Source organism: Anolis carolinensis, chromosome 3 (assembly GCF_035594765.1).
Source record: "Anolis carolinensis isolate JA03-04 chromosome 3, rAnoCar3.1.pri, whole genome shotgun sequence".
Classification (NCBI taxonomy): domain Eukaryota; kingdom Metazoa; phylum Chordata; class Lepidosauria; order Squamata; family Dactyloidae; genus Anolis; species Anolis carolinensis.
In genome coordinates, this window is record NC_085843.1 from 242710535 (window position 1) to 242726608 (window position 16074).

General features: G+C 40.8%; 2 protein-coding genes across 4 annotated transcripts; one reads left to right on the top strand and one right to left on the bottom strand.

The window, feature by feature from the left end:
* Window positions 1-674: 674 nt before the first annotated feature.
* Window positions 675-9888, bottom strand: fbxo45 (F-box protein 45). Its single transcript, XM_062976510.1, has 3 exons — window positions 9438-9888; window positions 5641-5997; window positions 675-4214 (listed from the first exon to the last, which is right to left on the bottom strand). The coding sequence occupies exons 1-3, from the start codon at window positions 9813-9815 to the stop codon at window positions 4029-4031; spliced, it is 921 nt and encodes a 306-aa protein (XP_062832580.1). The 5' UTR covers window positions 9816-9888; the 3' UTR covers window positions 675-4028.
* Window positions 9889-9970: 82 nt separating this feature from the next.
* Window positions 9971-15756, top strand: wdr53 (WD repeat domain 53). 3 transcript variants are annotated; one of them, XM_003218324.4, is made up of 3 exons: window positions 9971-10304; window positions 13184-13677; window positions 14711-15756. In XM_003218324.4, the coding sequence occupies exons 2-3, from the start codon at window positions 13198-13200 to the stop codon at window positions 15281-15283; spliced, it is 1053 nt and encodes a 350-aa protein (XP_003218372.2). In that variant the 5' UTR covers window positions 9971-10304; window positions 13184-13197; the 3' UTR covers window positions 15284-15756. The 3 variants fall into 3 exon arrangements, with proteins under 3 accessions (XP_003218372.2, XP_008104551.2, XP_003218373.2); XM_008106344.3 differs by having other exon boundaries at window positions 9971-10265; XM_003218325.4 differs by having other exon boundaries at window positions 9971-10260.
* Window positions 15757-16074: the final 318 nt, after the last annotated feature.

Genomic DNA, 16074 nt, shown 5'->3' on the forward strand with positions numbered 1-16074 from the left:
TTTGCTCTTGCATTACTTGATAAGAGTGTCACTTGCCCAATGTTGCCCAGCTATGGTCAAGTGGGGACTTGAACCCTTGTCTCTCAGAGTCCTAGTCTACACTCAGACCGCTACACCACATTGGCTCTTGAAACACATAAGCCTGAGGAGCTACAGAGTTGGGCTGCTGAATTATGCATTTAGGGTGTCTTACATTATTATCATCTGTACATCTTTGAGAATTATTTCACTAAAAGATAGGTATAAATTTTCTAATGAATACATACATACCTTAAAATGTATACTCACCAAATGTTATTCACTTGATGAGTGAATAACACTTCCAGATCTTCCAGATATTCTTATACACACACATACTTCCAGATCTAGAACATAATATGTATGTATGTACCTATCTTCAGAATAAATAAACATTACCTATATAATCCTTCTGTGTTCTTTTTAAAAATCAACATTTTATCTTAATGTGCTATGTAAGCAAATGGTGACCAACCTATAGAACTGCAAAATCAAGGTTTTGACCTATCCAGAAATTTAGTTTGATATTAACTAGCCAATAGGAACATTGTAAAAAGTCTGTGTACTTATTTTAAACAGAAATTATGTCAAAGCTCATAACACAAACGATTCAATTCCATTCATACTCTCAATTAATAAAAAATACTAGAAAGTACTATTGTTTTGTTTGAGCAATTTATTTCATATTTTTACAGCTTGCAGTTGGTCTTAGGGTAATAAGTTATAAGAGGCTTATATACAGAAACCTGTTCCCTATACCCCAAAGAATCATGGACTAATCGGCAAAATCAAAATGCTGTGCCATGTAGATGAGGAAATAAGACATTCCTTTCAAATAGAAGTAAAGACTAAATGGAACTAAATAATTCCTTGGTGTAGGTTTCAGGACTAGTTCTCTCTACATAAAAAGTAGAGGTTATTTAGCCCCGGCTGTGGAAAAGAGACAGATTAATCTAAGAAAAAATGTTTCTTTCCTTTTTTCAGATCATGCCATAGGATTTTATTGTAGTGATATATATATTATATATACTGTATAGTTAAATATTATTTCTGGGAATCATAAATCTTTCCCAGTTCATTCACTACTTCTTAGTACCGTATGTTGAAAGGCATTGATTTGCTTTATTTTGACATTGTTTTAGAAAAAGACCAAGGATGAAAATGTTCTGTTGAGCAATATATAACACACAGAACAGATATTTTGAAACTTCAGCTCCACACATGCAACCCTCAAATATCATTTTATTGTATCTGAGTGCAGAAGGAAACTGAAGTGAAGCTCTGATCACGTGTCCAGCCTGGACAGCTGAGAACATGCAAACTCTCTTAGCAAAGCTGCTCCTCCCATTTTCAGGACCTGTGAAGTAAGCTACTATTTCCATAATCTGATGCTACCACTATCAGTGCCATAAAATAAATGTTTGTTGGCAGATGGATGATTCAGACCCTAAAACCAGCATTCAATTGTGATTTCCTTCTTCGGTCATGATAAGGATACAGCAGCAGTTTTTGAAAGATGATTAAAGCTAGATCTGTCAATGTGACAAGATGGTAGTACAGATGACAAGTTCGTTTAAGCCTACATCAGGGATGAGCACTCTGCAGCCCATGAATTGTTTTCAGACCCCTCTCTGGTCTCGTACACTAAAGATTCAACTGCCATAATATTTCCTAGTTATTCTGTATGAACACAATTCATATGGGGAATGTGCACTTGTTTTCCAGCAAAATCAAACTTCCAATAGATCGTTGGGAGGGTAATTCTACTAGAAAACAAGTTGCATGTTCCTCACAGATTACATTTCCCAACAGGCTCACTGAGTCTTTTGCAGTAGTATAAAGATCACTTAGTAGCAGCTCCTAGCAGTAGCAACAATGGCAGAGTGTGGCGTCCCCTATGAGTTCTGGGAAAGCCCTTCAATCCCAAGAAGTTGTACATTCTGCCATTTAATAAGAGAGTTAAGTCTGTTGGGAAGATCACAGCATAATCATTGTGACTACTATTTACTGAGGATCAGTGGCACTACCAAAGATTCTGGCTTTAAAAACTCCCATTTTAAAGCTTTCATTCAGTTAGAAGTGTACTCTCCAGCTGTAGTTTAAACAGCTACTGTGAAAAAATACAGACTGTTAAGCAGCACTCACGTATCTCAGCCAGCTTTCCATAGCTTCAGCTATGGAAATCACTGAGAGTTGCACTCTATTAGGCATTCTGATACTTGTTGAAGGAGTTATCAGATACTTACAAGACTGTGTAGGAAAGAATGTAAACATCTTTTCTCCCAAAGCCACAATCCTTTACATAAATATTTGGGAGTAAGCCCCACTATACACAGTGGAAGTTGCTCCAAAAGAAATATGCACAGGATTGCCCTGAAAGTGTCTTCACTACTCACTGTTCAAATAAATATATTTATAAGGTAAAACAAAACAATACGTTAGTACCAAAAGCTGACATTTGAATGTACAAGAATAAGACATACAAGCTATACAGGATATTGGTGTCAGAGAATGACAGAGATATAAAATAAGACAAGGAAAAACTGCCTTGGGAAAAGGTAGTTGCTTCATCACCTTCAAGTCTTTCCTCTTTATACATTGGCCACATAAATACATCACAATACAACTGAAGTCTGAAGAATCTTGGCTTACGGTGAATGAGTCAGTGTCCCCTAAAGCTCCTGTTTTTGTTGCTGACTCCTCCAGCAACTGAGAGCAAATGAGCATACTGAGGGTCGTATGTAGTTTATTTATCATAATGTACAAACTGTTTCTTCTCTAACACTCGAACAACAAACCATGACTTATGACTTGGATCGTCAAAGTGACGCAAACTAGAATTTTTGATTCACACATAACACTGAACAGTCACAATGTCCCTGGTTTGCTTATCACGGGAAGAAGTGGGCAGCAAACATGTGGCTTGTACATGATAAGCAAGGTTCCCCTGGAACTTTGATTTATCATTTCGTGTGAACTGGCACATTACCTCCTCAGGAAACGTTTTCAGCCTCAAAACTAAGTTTTAATACATGTGAAATAGTTCATCAGTCTGAAATGTGAGTGCAACTTAAATTTCAAATTATTTAAGCTAATGGTTTGAATCTTTTATAATAATTTTTGTAAGAAATTACTCAGAAAATAATTTTCCTAAAATATCCTAATCAGACATTTTGGTACCAATTTGAAAACTTAATTTGTAAAAATGGACTTTCCCCTTATGTACATGAACACACTCTGTTCTAGCTATCAAATTTCAGCCATTTTACACCAGTCAAATCATCACAAGAGATGAACAACAAAACAGAAGAAGTGCACTTATATATGTTATCCATTTCTTCAACAAAAGCTGATATTTGACATGTAGTGGGGTTTTTTTGTATTTAAGAAATTACGTCTCATTCAGAGCAAGAGCTAACCTTAGTTTGGAAGGAATTTTTAAAGTGTTCTGTATAAACAGTCTTTAAAATACACATCAGTGTAGCTGCACAATGTATAGATCTGAAGAAGTGCAGTCCATTGACCACACTCTGTAAATACATTTAAAATATATTAAATAAAACCTAACCTTTGGTAAAACACATCCGATCAAAGGCAGGAAGAAACAAATAGTTCTAAAATTGAAACCCTTTCCCACAACACACAATACTCACACATCTTGGGTATCTTCCTCAACTGTATCTATTAAACATTTCCTTAAATATGTACAGGATTCCACATTTCCACCTTGGCAACAAAATTTTATGCAACATGCATGTGGTTAACGGCCTTTCAACAACAAACTGCAACCCCCTGAGGAATTTTCTTGTCTGGCAGAAAAAGGAAATGCTTATGCACTCTTGTTCCATGCAGCTGGCCTTCTAGAACATAGGTTTTGGTTCTCCCGGATGTTTCTTGGACATACATCCATACATTTCATTCATGTTTCCTTATTAACCATTGTACAAGCGTCCCTGTATCATCAACTTGATTTTCATGTCCCAGTTGTTCTTAAAAAACAAACAAGAATATCATCCATCTAAAGGTTTTCCCAAATAAACTAATGTCACTTCAGTGTTGCCATACACCGCAGACACTGCTGGATACAGGCATGTCTTTGGCAGTCCTCGGAATGCAACTCCCAGGAACTCGTAGCCCCGCTCAAACGCCAACGTTTTGTCTTCCATATCCAGGATGACACGAATTCTCTCACCTATCTATAAGCAAAAACAGAAAAGATTGAGGGGAAAGGAATGAGACAAAGATGGGCAATATTAAAACCAAAACATTTCCTAGGCTATTGTTTGAATTCAAAAGGTATTTTGCTTTTCAAAACTATTCACACAAGGGGTTTGTGAAGGAAGTGCTGGACAGGTCTGGGACACCGTGAAGGTGAGTTTTGGACCCCCCTCGATTGATTGTCACCTTGATGTGGTGAGGGGGGGGGGGGGGGGGTTGCGTGTTCCAATGAACCTGCGGACACAACCACGGGAGTCACACACTCCCAGGAGTGGCCACAGGGGAGGATCCAGACCAAGAACAATCCGAAGACCCAAAGATCTCAACGGCGGAGCAGGCGGAGGATAACATGGTACATGTTACAATGGCTGTGAAGACAGAAGAAGGCTGCAACAGACTGAGAAGCCACTCTCATTGTGTTAACCACACCACTGCTGGGACCTCAATCTGTGAAGACTGTGTGTTGACCGGCCGTGCACCGACCTCCACACTTTTAAAAAAAACAATGCACAGGCATCTTCCAAGAAATGGAGGACCATCATCCTCGAACTATGAGGGATCATCTAAGTAAGTAGGAGTTGTGGATGAGAAGAATGTAACAAAAACAGAGGCTTTCTCTGAAAGAGCTAGACAAGTTCTGGAGTTGATACGGAGAGATTTGGGCTTTAAAAGAAACAGCTGAATAGGAACAAGATTGTTAGTAGGAAGAGAGTTTAGATTTTAGAGAGACAGAACAGTCTGTTGTAAGGGGGAACTGACACTGGTTTTGGAAGAGGCTTCAAAAATAAAATATTCAGTTTAATATGTTGCCATCCTGTGTTTGAAGAAACTTCAATTCGCTATTCTGCTTTTAAAACTATTTCTGGCTACCTCTATCAAGTCTGATAAAAAGTCAGACCAAGCCTACCATAACAAACCCATCACAGCCACACGTCCTTTTTTAAGGGGTCAGCCTGAGGCTCAGGAACCCAATCCAGAAAGGGATTAAGTGGGGGAACAAGGGCAAGGTGAACAGAAAGATTTAAGGGTTGGAAGTGTAGGGCCAGCCTGGGAAATTAACAGCATTATCTTTAACATCAGTCAGATCTCAGTCTTACGCACATTACCTAGGAGTGTGTCCCACTAATCTCAGAGGGATGTTCCCAAGTAAACTTGCACATAGTTAAATCTGAAATAAAACATACTGGTCTACATCCAATTTGTAGTCTCAGTTAGACTAGACCCAATGAAACAATTACTGAACAGTTAAGTAAATACTGTATGCAAATCCTGTTGATTCAATGAGACAACTTCAATTAGACTAACAACTGGATTGAAGTCATCATAACCAGCTAGGCAGGAATGATCAAAGACAGAAGTGTTCAGGACTCCAGCAAACATTTGGAAATAGTAAAACCCACTCACCTGGTACTTTGGGGCATTGTTGCACTGGGGAAAGCTGCCGTTTACTTCACCATTGTGCAACAAGTTATTGTCCACCAAATTCCAGCCCCAGCTCTGGTCATCGCTGCCCAGTAGGGCCACATAGCCTTGGCACTGCATGGGAGCTCGCTTTGTTGCAATTCCAATTACTGCTACGGTGCCGAGAGGACCTTCCCACCAGACTTCCCAGGCATGGCGGCCTTCGCTGAAGCCGATCTTGGTTCTGGCTCCATCTGTACTTTGGGCGATGGGATTCCGGTGCAAAGTAAACCCATTCTTCTTAATGTAGACATTCCTAGAACAATCATTGGTGCTGAAAGCATGCTGAAAGGCACGTACCTAATATTGGAGAGGAGGGATATGGAAAAAAGGTAAAGAATTTGAAATAAGATTGTGAAACTATGCAAAGTCTGGTAATGATATTGATGCTTAAATTTATTCTCTTCATAGGTAGCATAATTATTTCCACATTTACATTGATATTTAATGGAATAAATAATGATACTATCTATGAAAGGAATAAACACTATATCTGTTTCCTTCCCAGTCTATTTAACAGCATCTCTCTCTCTCTCTCTCTCTCTCTCTCTCTCTTTCTGGCAGCACTACATTTAAAACTAAAACCTAAGGCTAAAGATTCAAAGCACAATGAAGATAAAGGGGGAGAAAGAATAAAAGTTTCAACCTTGAAGAGTTCAAATTGATACAGAACATGAAGATAGGGGATTAATAATTTACCACCACCATCACAAAGAAGACATTAGGAAAATATTATCTTTTCCCCTAAAAACAAAAGCTCATTTTGTGTCAATCCATACTAGCCTAAACAAACGGAGGGTTATAAACAGCCCTCCCAAAAATGTGTTTGAAGTATCACAAAATTTGAAATACATATAAGAAGTCAAGTTAACTGAAACTGAAAATGTTATCAAAGGCTTTCATGGCCGGAATCACTGGGTTGTTGTGAGTTTTCCGGGCAGTATGGCCATGTTCCAGAAACATCCGGAGAGAATGCTTCTGGTACATGGCCATACAATTCAGAAAACTCACAACAACCCGATAAATAAAACCATCAACACCAGGTCTACGTATAAAAAAATGTGAATGAGGGAAATTCAACATGTGAAAGAATACCAGAGGAAAGTAACAGATATGCACAACCACTGACTTCACAATTGGCAGAGTTGTATTGGTATCTCTGAGACAGTTCTGCCAAATGCCAAGCCCTTTCAGGGAAAAAACAAAAACAAAACAACAGAACATGTCCAGAACAAGCCAGAGCTCTTTCTCAAGCTTTCAGGGAAGGAGATGCCTCCAGGTAAGTGCAGTTTCGAATATGATTTCACTAACAATTGTTATAGTATATTTGATTCAAAACAGTTATACTGTACTCTTCAGCCAAAGGAGCTCCCAAAGAGGCAATGGTGGTTTTTAAAAAGCATAACAGTCTTAGTACCCAGACTTATCATCTAAAAGACTGCATACAAAAGGAGAAAAAGGAAAAATAGTGAGGCACCAATTCATAATGTTGTAAAATTCTTCCAGGTAAAATGGAAACAGCATAGTGAGGAGTCACTTGGGGATTACCTACATATACAAATACTGGTACTCCAAAACCTTAAAAAAGAAAAATCTTAAATCCAAATGCATCTGATCCCATGAATTTTGAAGAAAGGATCTTCAGCCCGTACCTGCTAAAGTTTAGCCTCCCAAATCATACACATAACAGGCTCCTGGCCCAAAGCCAGCAGCTAGGTGGAGGTGCCACATCTACAGAACCTGTGTTCAATGGGAGTTTCCACACAACTGACAAGTAGGCACACCAGCAAGGGCAAGAGACAAGCTGCACTTCATTGAAGTCACAGAACAAACCACAAATATTATGTGGTAACTGCCATGGCATCATGGGATCTGCCATGGCATCATGGGGCCTGAGGCTGTTAGGAATTGTGGGAGTTGACGTCCAAAACACCTGGAAGGCCAAAATTTGCTCATGCCTGACCTAACCTGCCTTAGCAATGTGAACACACTAAGCTACAAACAATCACTGCTTAGAATAGATCCACTGAAATCAATAGGGCGCCTCACCAAACTACAACTCCCAGGATTCCATGAGTGCATCTCTACACTGTAACATTAATGGAGTTTGGCAGCTCTTGAACCGTCATGGCTCTAGGCTATGGAACGATGGGAGCTGTAGTTTGGCGAGGCACCAGCCCTCTTTGGCAGAGAAGGCTAAAGAACTCGTAAAACTACAACTCACAAATAAGCACTGAGCTACGGCAGTTCAAGTGGTGTCAAACTATATTTGTTCTCCAGTGCACATGAACCCAGAATTTTGGAATTTGTAGTTTTGTGAGGCACCAGCACATTTTGGCAGAGGATGCTAAAGACTTCATAAAAACACAACTCCCAAATAGCACTGAGCCATGACAGTTCAAGCTGTGTCCATTCATTCATTCCCAACTATGGATGTGTCTGCGGTAACTCCTTCCTTCCTTCCCTACTTCCTTTCTCTTCTTCCTTCCTTCCCTTCTCCATTCTTCCTTCCCTCCATTCTTCCTTTCCTTCCCTACATCCTTTCCGCCTTCTTTTTCTTCCTTTTCCCTTTAGTTCCTTCCCTCTCCTCCTTCTTTTTCTACTACCTTCCCCTTCCTTTTCTTCCCTTCCCTACAGCCTTGTTTCCTTCCTTTCTTCTTTCCTCCTTCCATTCTTCCTTCTCTCCCTTCATCCTTTCTTCCTTCCTTCCCTTCCCTACATCTTTCCCTACATCCTTCCTTCCTTCCCTCATCCGATCCTTCCCTTCCTTTCTCCCTCCTTTGTTTCTTTCTTCATTTCTTTCCTTCCCTTTCCCCTCTCCCTCTTTCCCTTCTTTCCTTCCCTTCTTCCTTCTTCCCATTCTTCCTTTCTTCCCTCCCGCCTTCCTTTCTCCCTTCCCGTCTTCCTCCTTTCTTTCCCTTCCCTCATTCCTTCCTTCCTCTCCCTCTCCTTAATTCCTTCCCTTTCCTCCTTTTCCCCCTTTCCTTCTTTTTCCTCCTTCCATTTTTCCTTCCTTCCCTCCCTTTCCTTTCTTTCTTCCTTTTCTTCCTTCCTTCCTTCCTTTTCTCTCTTTAGTTCTTTCCCTCCTTCCTTCCCCTTTTTCTTCCTTCCTTTTCTCTCCCTCTCCCATCTCCCTCTTTCCCTTCCTTCCTCTTTTCCTTCCTTCTTTTTCTCTACATCCTTCCTTTTCCTCTTTCTCTTCCCTTCTTTCTTCCTTTCCTCCTTCCTTCCCTTTCCCCGTTCCCTCCTTCCTTTCGTCCTTCCTTTCCTCACTTCCTTTTCTCTCTTTAGTTCTTTCCCTCTTTCCTTCCTCTTTTCCTTCCTTTTCTTCTCTACATCCTTCCTTTCCCTCCACCATCTCCCTCTTTCCCTCCTTCCTTCCCTTCTTTCTTCCTTTCCTCCTTCCCTCTTTCCCCCTTCCCTTCTTCCTTCCTTTCCTCGCTTCCTTTTCTTTCCCTCTTTCCTTCCTCTTTTCCTTCATTCCTTTTCTTCTCTACATCCTTCCTTTCCCTCTCCCATCTCCCTCTTTCCCTCCTTCCCTCTTTCCCCCCTTCCCTTCTTCCTTCCTTTCCTCGCTTCCTTTTCTTTCTCTTTAGTTCTTTCCCCTCTTTCCTTCATTCCTTCCTTTTCTTCTCTATATACTTCCTTTCCCTCCTCCATCTCCCTCTTTCCCTTCCCTCCTTCCTTCACTTCTTTCTTCCTCCCTTCCTTCTCCCCTTCCCTCTTTCCCTGGGCCTGACCTTGCCCTTGTAGCTGGGCACATTGCAGAGGACGTCTGTGCGGAGCGCCTCCTCGGCCAGGCTCCGGGCGGCCAGGCTCCGCCAGACCTCGCTGTTCTCGTCTCCGTGGAGGACGCGGTGCCAGAGCTTGCAGACCAGGGCGCAGCTCCGCAGCTCCCGCAGCTCCAGGTAGGAGAAGACCAGCTCCAGCACGCGCCCGGGCAGGCGCCAGCCGGGCCCCGACGGAGCAGCACCAGACGCAGCAGCAGCAGCAGCAGCAACCGGGACCACGGAAGCGGAGCCGGAAGAAGGAGCTGCAGACGCAGAAGCCGCCGCCACCGGCGCTGAACTCGGTCCCCCGCCGCCGCCGCCTCCAGCCGCCGCCGCCGCCGCCGCCATCCCTCCAGCCGGCGGCCGCCCCAAGCAGAGCCGCCAACCAACGGACCAATCCGCTCAGCCCTCAGCTGGGAGGAAGAGGTCCGGTGCTGAACCTCTTCCCCCCTCGAAGCCAACAAAGAAGGGCGGAAGTGGGAAGTTTCACCCTTAAGAGACGTTTCAGCACAATGAACCTCTTCTTGGGAGGCATAGATTGACACAAGCGGTGGGAGTAATTGCATTTCCCTATTTCTCCCTCCAAAGCGACTCATCTGATATTTATTTTGATTTTCAATATTCTAATGATCTAGGCCCTGAAGCGGAGTCAGCCATATTATGTAAGGGTAAATGTTATTGTATGCGCAGGATTCGCACCTGTCAGTGCTGGAAAGGGAGTCATAATAGGGTGACGTCACTTCTCCTCGCCGGAAGAGAAGATTGGTGTGCCTTCTGTCAGAGGAAGAGAAAGGTTTGGTGTGTTGGTTTTTTTAGAAAGCTGTTGTTTGACTGGAGGTAAATACTTGCCTTGGAGCGCATTTCTTTTAGCTCTTAGAAAGACTCTGGCCCCTTCCACACAGCTGTATAAAATCCCAAATTTTCTGCTTTGAACTGGATTATATGGTGGTGTGGACTCAAGATAACCCAGTTCAAATCAGATATTGTGGATTATCTGACTTCATATTCTGGGTTACATGGTTTAGGGCCCATCCACACATGCCAAGGCAGAAAATCCCACAATATCTCCTTTGAACTGGGTTATCTGAGTCCACACTGCCTTATATCCCAGTTCAAAGCAGATAATGTGGGATTTTATTCAGCTGTGTGGAAGGGGCCAGAGTTACTTTCCAGTTTTGTTTTATTACTGTGTGTTTTAATTAAGTTTAGGAAGTGGAACTGTTTTTTTAAAGTGCTTTACCTCTACAGCCGTGTTTCTCCTTCTGTGGTAGCCATCCAGGGTTTATTTTCTACATGTCATTAATTGTTCATATTTGAACATCTTTACTATATATTTTAAATCTGATTTGTAATCCCTTTATTTTTTTTCTATGTGGTACGATTCACCCAAAGCTCCAGGCTCTCCAGTGTGGTTTGGCCAAGTCCCCTTCTACACTGCCATATAAAATCTGGATTATCTACTTTGAACTGGATTATATAGCAGTGGAGACTCATATAATCCAATTCAAAGCAGATAATGTGAAGTATCTGCTTTGATAATCTGGATTATATGGCAGTGTAGAAGGTGCCCAAGTGTCATCAAGTGTGCTGTCACACCCAAGTGCTGACGTGTCCTAACTTTCTATCAGCTTGGGGGATGCTGGTTTGCCTTCCTTTTTGAGCAAGGAACGCCACAAAATCAATGTCCACGCTACTGCTTTAGAGAAACAGTAACAATTTATTAATTGGTCTTGGGCCTGTCTCCACCCAAACAGTATCTTGATTTCCCCACAGCAAAGTCCACACTTAAAGTTTGCACGTAACTGGTTGTTCTTGAAATCACTGCTAATGGGTGATTTTGGAGACGAAGGACAGATGAAAGTTTTCCTTGCTTGCTTTCTCTGGTAAAGGGGCCTCTGGGGCACCCAATGACCAAGGTGATCAGTCCGGAGGCTGAGCAGGCCTCTTCTATTGAGGCCTGGCCCCTTGCTGAAGGTGCTAGAAACTCCACAGGCTGCCACTGACCAGCGGTAGATCAGTACAGTTGAATGAGTTCCCAGAATAGTAGTTAGTATTGCCTTGAAATGGCCTGTTCTAGCCTGGATCTTGCTGTAACCAACTATAGAAACATCTTGCTTCCAAGATTCCCAGGTGGTAATAACTCTAATCTAAAATGGCTCCCATTCCCCAGGCAAAGTGGTAGGAAACCTATTGCTACAAACCAGGAAGGGTTTTCTTAAACTCCACCCTCATAAACTAACAGAAAAATTGCTACTCTGAAGTTCTGGGTGAGTCAGCCTAACAAAAAGAACTGGGACTTATGCAGTTCCAGCACATCCAGGCTTTCCAAACTTCCATGCCATCAACTCAAATCAGTACCTCTTTTCAGCTTCAACCCATTTATTTCTTCTTCTTTTATTTTGGCCTTCACAATGCACCATTAATGCTTCATCTCTAAAAATGTAGAAGCAGCACTTGTAGAACACAGCAGGACTTTAGATTTTTCTTCAAATTACCTTAATAGTAGGTTGCCTTTCTGGGAGAGGAATAGTTGTACTTACTGAATTGTTTGAGCTTCCTCCTCTCTTGAAGAATAAAAGTAAAACCTGTTAAAAGTAAATCTCTTTCCACCTAAGGACAAGAAAAACTAGCACAGGGATGATTTGGATAGAATTAGGAATGATCCCTTCCTCCAGCCCAGAAGAATTTACAAGTGTTTAGTATTCAGAACTAGATGTAGGGTTCAAGAAGAGGCCAGGGATACATATAATATGGGATCACATCCAGAGATATAAGGCAGTGTAGATCTATCCATAGAGGCTGGACAAGGAACTGTGATTTTATTCCCTTTCCGCACAGCAACTGAACACAGAGGCAGAACCGAAACAGGATAGTAAACTGGCATTTAGAGAGAATTAATTATAACTTAAAATAGCACATTGATTGATGTTTGAACTGTTCGTTAGGATATCATTAAATTAGTATAAAAGTTTCAACTAAAAAAATTTCTACATCTCACTTAAGTTAACTGGTTGTGATCTGTGCATTTTTGTATGGGTTCACAGAATACAGTATGAGTGATTAATATGCATCAGACTGAATAGAAGTTTACTTAGGTTAAAAGCTTTGCAACCATATGGTTATAGTTTGCATGTAGTGTTAATCTATTTAAGGAATGTGCCAGTAATTATGTATTAGTAGTATTTTTAGCCTTTATTTCATCCAGCCTTATGTGTTGCTCATCGACTTTCCATCCTTTTCAAGAACTATTGCATTTGACTGTCAATTCTATTTTAAGCACTCTATGAAATACAATAAATGAAATCAGTTATTTAAGTACATTAATAGGCTCTGCAAGTATCTAGTGACATCTAAAATATGTTATGCTTTCATTCTATGGCTGCTGCAAAATGATATAGGCACATTACCGGTTACATCTTGTACACAATCTTTCTTAACTCATAGAGGAGTAACATGTTTCTTATAAAATTAAATTGCCCTTAAATACTTTGGGAAGAGGTAGACAACATGCCTAGCCTGTTCTTATATGTGCCACCATTTAATTTGTTGGCCCATGTAATGTTTGTTATGGCAGTAGAGTTAGTGTTTAAGTTTTTATGTTTGTAGTCTTGGGGAAGCTAGTATCTTGGAGTAAATATAATTTATCCACTCTTTCATACTGCCTTACTCCAACAGATAACCGTCACGTTACTAATCAATGTCTGTTTTATTTTCAGTATCTTAAAATACTATGGCAGAGAAGTGGACCAGTGGACACTCTTCTTCAATATTATGTTTGAATGTGAGCAAAGATGGCCTCTTGGCATCCGGAGCAGAAGGAGGGGAGCTTACAATCTGGAATGCGGAAGGGAGTCCATTAGAACATGCACAGATCCATAAAACAGATGATGTCACTAGTGTGGTGTTTTCTCCCACCTTTCCAAAGAGACTGTATGCATCTCATGGGGAGACTATTAGTGTCTTGGATGCCAGGTATCTCAAGGAACCAGTTGAACATTTCCATGTAAATGAGGAAGAGATCAATTGTCTCTCAGTAAATGAAACTGACAGCTTCTTAGCTGCTGCCGATGATTCTGGAGCAATAAAGATAATTGACTTGGAAAGCAAGAAGTTAAGCCGCTGCTTGAGAAGACATTCAAATATTTGTTCATCTGTAGTGTTTCGACCTCAGAGGCCTCAAAGCCTTATTTCATGTGGCATGGATATGAAGGTGATTAGCAACATATGAAAGTTTAATGTATGTTGTATACTGGCTAAATGTGAACAGAAAGATATTAGATATCTAATATTAGATATTAGATATCTGGAGCCCCCAGATGGCGTAGTGGACTAAGTGACTTGAAGGTTGGGTTGCTGACCTGAAAGCTGCCAGGTTCGAATCCCACCTGGGGAGAGTGCGGATGAGCTCCCTCTATCAGCTCCAGCTCCATGCAGGGACATGAGAGAAGCCTCCCACAAGGATGGTAAAAACATCAAAACATCCGGGCGTCCCCTGGGCAACGTCCTTGCAGACGGCCAATTCTCTCACTCCAGAAGCAACTCAAGTTGCTCCTGACACGAAAAAAAAATTATGTTAATATGTTTGAGAGAGCCTCATGTGCCAATAGACACAACAGACCTTCCAAACATTTCAGGAATTCCTTTTCAGGAATTGGTAACATGAGTGTCAATCAAGTTTAAACAAGCAAGTCATGGGAAAAGGAATAATTCTTGGAAAACTGGTTACTAGAAAACCCATACTTTTCTCCTCTTGGTTTATAGAGTAGAGAGAAGTAACTCTTTTGAGATGGTTACTCAGAAAACAGGACATCATAAGTGAAACCTTAAATTTTGTACATACAGTTTCACAAAGGTGACATCTCTCTAATGTATATTCTTTATGCAGTAGAGTTTCACTTATCCAACATAAACGGGCTGGCAGAACGTTGAATAAGCGAAAATGTTGGATAATGAGGGATTAAGGTAAAGCCTATTAAACATCAAATTACGTTATGATTTTACAAATTAAGCACCAAAACATCATGTTTTACATCAAATGGACAAAAAAGCAGTTCAATACACAGTAACGTTATGTAGTAATTACTGTATTTACGAATGTAACACCAAAACATCGCAATATATTGAAAACATTGACTACAAAAACATTAAATACTAAAAGGCAGACTGTGTTGCATAATACAGTACATTGGATAAGCAAGACTCTACTGTACTGTGAAATAATTCTGGATTTGTTTTGTTTGAAGGTCATGATGTGGAACTTGCAGAAAGCTCGCCCGCTGTGTGTTGTGAACTTGCAAGAAGAGGCAGCAGATGAGCAGTCGGCTGGCCAGCTCTTTAACCCACCCTTGGCCCATTGTCTGTCTGTGTCTATTTGTGGCAATATTTTTGGTTGCGGAGCTGAAGATGGAAAAATCAGAATCTTCCAGGTAGTAGGTTCTAAGTTTGAACAGGAGATGGCATTTAAGGGTCACTCTTTAGGAGTGTCACAGGTTTTCTTTTTACCAGAACCCTACCAGTTCATTACAGGAGGAAATGATGGTAAAGTTTTATTGTGGGACATCAGCAATGAAGTAAGAAAGCTGAAGAGTCCAGTCAAGTCCATTCCCAGAAGGAAGACTAAGATGTCAAACACCAAGACAGTTGATAAAACAAACACAGAGCTTACAAGTGGGTCTGTGGGCTTTTCACCCAAACTAACCATTGAGCATGGAGAGAAAGTGAACTGGATTTCATTCACAGACATTAAAGGTTCTAGGAGAGTACTGGTTGCCGATCAGTCTAACAGTATATCTGTTTATCCTATTCCTGAATCTTAAACATATCTAACTAGATAACTGACTCCTTGGTATACAGAGTCTACCTGTTTAGGACTTTTTTTGGGAAGCACCATCTTTATTACCTCAAATAAATAATTTAGTTGACAAACCCAATTCATTCTATCAGTAATGAGATTTCTTGGGCTAAACCTGGTATAATTGTACTGGTGAACTGGCAATACAAACTTTTGGGTTATAAATATATATAAATATCTCTGCCTTGTAAAAAAAAAAGGGGGGGGAGAGACAAAGTCTGCACATCTTTGCACCTGTTGTAAGACTGACATCAAAAATTCATATACCTATGCCTAAAGTGGCTGATTTCCACAGAAAGAACTCTGTTTTATTTAGATACTATCTGCCATTCCGATGTCCAAAGCCTGAACAAAGCTTATGCAGGTTGTTTCCACATCTAGATTGCGTCCGCTATGTGTACTGGAAATAAAACTAATCTAAGTTCCTAAATAATTTTATCTATTCATAGACTTGGCTCCTTCAAACACAATTTGTTTTCTTAGATTTAGATGACATTTCTGAAGGGATTTGCATTAATTTTCATTTGGTGCTGTTGAAACAACTTTTTATTAGATACCCGTATTTACTTGCATTTTATGCACCATCAAACCTAATACACACCTCAGTTTTCAAAACCCTGAAACCAAAAAATGTATTTACTGCTGAATGTAATGCACAGTGGCCTAAAGTACGCTCTTTGTAATTTGCTGTCTGTTAGAATTCCTCAAGCACGCGGACAAATGTCAGCGTGCTTGAGGAAGCAAAGACCACCAGCA

Excerpts from the sequence above, each read along its gene's own strand:
- fbxo45 (XM_062976510.1), bottom strand. The coding sequence starts at position 9,815 with ATGGCGGCGGCGGCGGCGGCGGCTGGAGGCGGCGGCGGCGGGGGACCG. Across the intron at positions 5,998-9,437 it reads TGCCCAGCTACAAGGGCAAG|GTACGTGCCTTTCAGCATGC; the intron begins GTCAGGCCCAGG and ends CTCCAATATTAG. Across the intron at positions 4,215-5,640 it reads ACAATGCCCCAAAGTACCAG|ATAGGTGAGAGAATTCGTGT; the intron begins GTGAGTGGGTTT and ends TTTTGCTTATAG.
- wdr53 (XM_003218324.4), top strand. The coding sequence starts at position 13,198 with ATGGCAGAGAAGTGGACCAGTGGACACTCTTCTTCAATATTATGTTTG. Across the intron at positions 13,678-14,710 it reads CATGTGGCATGGATATGAAG|GTCATGATGTGGAACTTGCA; the intron begins GTGATTAGCAAC and ends TTTTGTTTGAAG.